General features: G+C 41.8%; 1 protein-coding gene across 1 annotated transcript; it reads right to left on the bottom strand.

Annotated features, from left to right (window-relative positions):
* Positions 1-338: 338 nt before the first annotated feature.
* LOC311122939 (E3 ubiquitin/ISG15 ligase TRIM25-like) lies at positions 339-1,469 on the bottom strand (the record flags this gene model as incomplete). The annotated part of the gene is made up of 2 exons (XM_084197236.1): positions 840-1,469; positions 339-434 (listed from the first exon to the last, which is right to left on the bottom strand). Coding segments are annotated over exons 1-2 (693 nt in total), but the record flags the coding sequence as incomplete, so codon positions are not given.
* Positions 1,470-6,159: the final 4,690 nt, after the last annotated feature.

The raw sequence follows: 6,159 nt of genomic DNA, 5'->3' as shown, positions 1-6,159 counted from the left end.
AGAGAGAGGGCTCCATGTTAATGTATAGGAGACATGAGTCGGTCATGGTTACTCATGGTTATGTGATGAGGTAGCCCCGCCTTCGACTTCAAAATCAGTGTCGGCCCTCAGTCCAATAGGGAATGTCCTCTTGGTGTAACGGTCAAGATGTTGGTTTCTCTCCTCAGTAGACCCGGGTTCATATCCCACCGGTTACATTAAGCAGTCTATTCTCTGAAAGGGGTCCAGACAGCCTGTTCCCAACAGTGGGGTCAGTGGGATTGGATAGGGGCCCCTCTCTCTCTCTGACTGGAGGAGAGAAGTGAAATGGTGTGTCTCCTCTGGTCAACAATACTCACCTTGAGAGACTCCACAGCCTGTTGGAGCTCCTTCAGCTCCTTCTCTCTCTCCTGGAATCTCTGCTGGACTTTCTGCTGACTCATCCCCAGCTGCCTCTGTGGAGAATCACTCTTCAATGAGCTATCAAGCTTTATTTGTCCAGTAGATCAATAGTATAGTAATGGGACATAGGGCCCATAGAAGATAGGGATTAAAATGTTGAGGAAGTGTCTGTGTGAAATTATATTATTATATGAATGATTATAGTTTTAACAGTGCACAAAACAGGGGAGCTGATTGGGTGTTTGATAACAAATGATAATGGTGTTTGACTTTAGAAAATGGTGATACATTTGGAGAATCTGGGTTAACATATCTATATACTCAAGGTTTGTGTTCATATTTGTTCTGCCGTGGATCGATATCATTTGAATGATCTCATATTCAAACAGCCTTAGTTCCTACTGTATCTTTAATTCTTTGTTTATCAGACAGTCACCAACAAGTAGTTCTGGTCTTACCTGTTTCTCAGTCCTCTCTGCTGCAGCTGACACTGTATCATGGCCTTTATGTTCATTCATCACACACAGCAGACAGATACACTGCTGATCGGTACGACAGAAAACCTCCAGCAGTTTGTCATGATGAGAGCAGATCTTCTCCTGTAGTTGTGCGGTGGCTTTGACCAGCTTGTGCTTCTTCAAAGCAGGATATTCATAGTGAGGTTGGAGGTGAGTCTCACAGTAAGAGGCCAGACACACCAGACAGGACATGAGGGCTTTCTGCTTTCTGGTCCCAGTGCAGAAATCACACGCCACATCTCCAGGTCCAGCATAGCACAGAGCAGGAGGGGGAGCAGCCTGGAGTCCTGTCTTCTTCAGTTTCTCCACCATCTCAGCCAACATGTTATTTTTCCTCAGATTAGGCCTTGGAGTGAAGGTCTCTATGCACTGAGGACAGCTATAGACCCCTTTCAGAACATCCTGATCCCAGCAGCCCTCAATACAACTTCTACAGTAACTGTGTCCACAGGGGATAGTGACCGGCTCCTTCAGTAGATCCAGACAGACAGAACAACAGAACTGGTCCTGGTCCAGCAGAACTCCCTGCTGAGCCATTTGGACGGTTGTTTACTCTCACACAGACAGACGACACAGAGACTCAGATCAGTTTCGTTTCCACATAAGTTCGTTTTTGGGAGGGCGTGGACTTTCTGGATCTGCCAGATAGGTGAGGTTAGAGGGAGGGAGGGAGGGAGGGATAGAGAGAGAACTGCATTCAACATGGAGAGGGAGACAAATATTTTAGTTTCTAGGTTAGGGCCCTTCATTTGGAATAAATCTAACAAATATAAGTTGTTAGAATATATAAAGGGTAACAGTTCCTATGAAGTACATATTATAATTATTTTAATAAGCTTCATAATGCCTTATAATACACTTATGTGTTATAACACTGATTATAAGTGTCTATAATAATTCATAAGTGGTTGTAATGGGGGGGCTTGATATTGATACAATATACTGTAGTTTAAATGAATACTGTATGTATTGACTGATCATTGAGAATGAGGTAATACTTTACATTACAGTGTGGTTATTACTGTTAGGCCTAGGGTCAGGGTTAGAGTTACTACATTCAGCTGTAACCCTAACCCTAGCCATATCTAGGACTAAAAAGAGAAGACGTTTTATAATCAGAGTTCTTTGTATCTCTTCTTAGTCAGACAGAAACCCCCCACATCTTATAGGTGGACGGGGTTATGAACATATCCAATGAATTGTTTTCTGCAACCAGATGAAATGAAACTGCCTTTCAGCAGGAAAAGCTTCTCTAATAATCCTAACCATTGCTGGGTGTCTTCAGAGACTGAGGTATAGAGACACACTGTCATTATGTGGTATTGTGGGTAGAGTGATGAGGAAAATGTTTTATTAATTTTAGAATAAGGCTGTAACGTAATAAAATGTTGAAAAAGTCAAAGGGTCTGAATACTTTCCGAATGCACTGTATGGCAGCTAGAAATCAAAACTGGATGGTCTTCAGAGATAGATGGGAGGGGCTGAGGGTAGCTGAAGGCGGGGACTAAAAACAAACAAAAGATAACTAATGTAAAATGTAGTGTCTGGGAAATGTATGTAGTATGTACATTTATAAGCTGGAAGTGGAAGCCTAAGTATTGTTTGTCCATTAGTTTAGGAGGGGTGATAGGGTTAGGGGAAAATAATAAAGAAGGAAAATATATTTAAAATAATATTTACAAAACATATATATGGGGGATTGGAAATGATGCAGACAATTACAAGATAGAAGCCCCAATATATCTACAATGTTAAAGCTGGTCCTATAGCTGTACGGTGGCTTTGACCAGCTGGTGCTTCTTCAAAGCAGGAGATTCATAGTGAGGTTGGAGGTGATGCTCACAGTAAGAGGCCAGACACACCAGACAGGACATGAGGGCTTTCTGCTTTCTGGTCCCAGTGCAGAAATCACACGCCACATCTCCAGGTCCAGCATAGCACAGAGCAGGGGGAGGAGCAGCCTGGAGTCCTGTCTTCTTCAGTTTCTCCACCAACTCAGCCAACATGTTATTTATCCTCAGAGTAGGCCTTGGAGTGAAGGTCTGTCTGCACTGAGGATGTCACACCCCACATCTAAAGGTCCAGCATGACAGTGAGCAGGAGGAGCAGCTTGGAGTCCTGTCTTCTTCAGTTTCTCCACCACTTAGGCGAGCACAGCACTCCTGTTCAGAATAGGTCTTGGGGTGAAGGTATGTCTGCACTGCACTCAATCTGGTTTATTTAGTACCCCAGCGCAGGTTAAGTAGTGGAAAGAACATGTTGGGTTATTTTGACCCAGACAGTTTGGTTGCGTGAATAACCCAATATGTTGGGTTGTTAGTATTGACAGAACACGGGTTAATTTAACCATCAGTTGGGTATTTTTTACTCTCATGATTGGTTGACCTAGCAACTGGGTCTGTTTTAATGTCATGCTCGGTTGACCTAGCAACTGGGTCTGTTTTAATGTCATGCTTGGTTGACCTAGCAACTGGGTCTGTTTTAATGTCATGCTTGGTTGACCTAGCAACTGGGTCTGTTTTAATGTCATGCTTGGTTTACCTAGCAACTGGGTCTGTTTTAATGTCATGCTTGGTTGCCCTAGCAACTGGGTCTGTTTTAATGTCATGCTTGGTTGACCTAGCAACTGGGTCTGTTTTAATGTCATGCTTGGTTGACCTAGCAACTGGGTCTGTTTTAATGTCATGCTTGGTTGCCTTAGCAACTTCGTCTGTTTTAATGTCATGCTTGGTTGCCTTAGCAACTGGGTCTGTTTTAATGTCATCCTTACTGTAGGTTATTTTAAGGCGTTTACATACTGTAAACTCACTTTTTCCTTATTAAATTCTTCTATAATATGTAGAGTATTTATTACATATTATAATAAGGTATACCACTGTATCATAGCCCAACAATGAGACATACGTGGACTTTTAGGAAACTCTATAAGCATCATTGAAGCTACAAAAATGTCAATGTTCAACCTTAACATGTGCTAACTACGCAACAGACCAGATGAACAGGAATTATATTTACTCTCATGGGTGGCTAAAAATAACTATCTGAAAGCCACACCCCTACTAAACTATGCCTACAGTCTTCTGATCTGACCTGATGGGTCATATCTCAATAACCAAGCAACAATAACCCAACACCCAGCATCCATAACCCAGCAGTTTTTAAAGAAAACAACCCAACTAAGTGACCCAACGCCTGCAACCCAACATTTGGGTCAACCAAACAACCCAGTATTGTTTAGAGTGTGGGGACAGGTGTAGACCCCTTTCAGATCATCCTGATCCCAGCTTTCTTTAATACAGCCCATACAGTAGCTGTGTCCACAGGCAGTAGTCACCGGATCCTTCAGTGGATCCAGACAGACGGAGCAACAGAACAGTTCTAGATTGTCAGCCATTTTAGTGCTTTCACCTGAAGGTTGAGCAACAGGGTGTCAAAAATGACTTTCTGTTTCATGGAACTCTACACCAGAGGACAGGGAGTGGCTTCCTCTTGACTGTGTACTCTGTATCTACAGGTTTTGGGGGGATGGAAGTCAAGCTAAGAAGATGACTTTGCATACAGCTGTGTCCACAGGGAATAGTAACTGGATCCTTTGGTAGATCCAGACAGCAGAGTGGATATTTTAAAAGGGCCTCTGCAATGTCCATACAACAAAATGCACAGCAGAGTATCAGAGATAACTTTAATTTCTTTGAAAGTCTGAGTGGTGGGGGAGGCCTTTTAGATCTGTTTGGAGACGTTAGTCCTGGATGGATGCACTGAGGTATATAGGGATGGAAGCCATAGTGACGTGTAACCAAATATAAGGTTGTGGTAAAACATTACAACGTTTTAAAGGTTCCATAAATGTACAGTGACCTATTCAGAAGCCACAGTGGTGAATGATGAATATGTCAAATCAAAAGTTTTCTTTCATTTTCAGTCATGAAAAATTATCATAAATTGTAAAGAAACATGTGGATGCAGTGGGGTGCAAATACCTCTGTAGAATTAATTAAGCGAGAAATGGCGGTGGAAACGGCTTTATGCACAAATATTGATATAATAACCATCATATTGAAGTAAACTTGGAGTCACACGATGATATGTGGTGTGGTCCTCCCACTACGACTCGGGAAACCATGCAGTTTATTAAGCTACAGATGAAATAAGTTATGCTGAACTTCACAGGGTGGTGAAAGTTCACAGTGAAGAGCTTGATGCTCCTTTCCAATAAATATCAAGGGTCTTTTTGTCCATAATAATGTCATCATGTAGGTAGCCTGTCCAGAGTGGGCACGTTCGCTATATAATGCACAACCAAATCTGACAAAACCATCGGTAGAGTTGAAAATGTGATGGAAACCCATTTAACAGAACGTTTTTAACCGGTACATGGGAATTAAACTGCAAAAATATATTAGTATTTTCTAAAATATATATTTGTATGTGCATTACGTCATCACGCACAGCCATTTATCTTCAACACGTCAATTTGATGGAAACATCTCTGCTGGTAAAATGACCATGTTTTTATGAAGATTTTACAATGTTCACATGAAAATCTGTCGCCAGTCGAATGGAAACAGATTTTCATGCGAATATTCAAAAATCTGCATAAAAACAAAATCCCAATAGAATTGAATGGTAAATTACATATCGAGTCATTTTGGAGTCACTTGTATTGTAAATAAGAACATAATATGTTTAAGTGACTCCAAAATGACACCATACATTATTTACCATTCAATTCTATTGCGACCAAGCTTTAACTTCCTGACTGATGTCTTGAGATGTTGCTTCAATACATCCACATAATTTTCCTTCCTCATGATGCCAATTATTTTGTGAAGCGCACGAGTCCCTCCTGCAGCAAAGCACCCCCACAGCATGATGCTGTCGCCCCTGTGCTTCACGGTTGGGATGGTGTTCTTCGGCTTGCAAGCGACCCCCTTTTTCCTCCAAACATAACGATGGTCATTATGGCCAAACAGTTCTATTTTTGTTTCGTCAAACCAGAGGAAATTTCTCCAAAATGTATGATCTTTATCCCCATATGCAGTTGCAAACCGTAGTCTGGCTTTTTGGAGCAGTGGCTTCTTCCTCGCTGAGCGGCCTTTCAGGTTATGTCGATATAGGACTCATTTTACTGTGGATATAGATACTTTTGTACCTGTTTCCTCCAGCATCTTCACAAGGTCCTTTGCTGTTGTTTTGGGATTGATTTGCACTTTTCGCACCAAAGTACGTTCATCTCTCTCTCATCTCCTTCCTGAGCGGT

The sequence above is a fragment of the Coregonus lavaretus genome (assembly GCF_964263955.1).
Source record: "Coregonus lavaretus genome assembly, contig: HAP1_SCAFFOLD_1445, whole genome shotgun sequence".
NCBI lineage: Eukaryota > Metazoa > Chordata > Actinopteri > Salmoniformes > Salmonidae > Coregonus > Coregonus lavaretus.
Note: the sequence above shows the minus strand (reverse complement) of the source record. Positions and strands in the feature narration are given on the sequence as shown.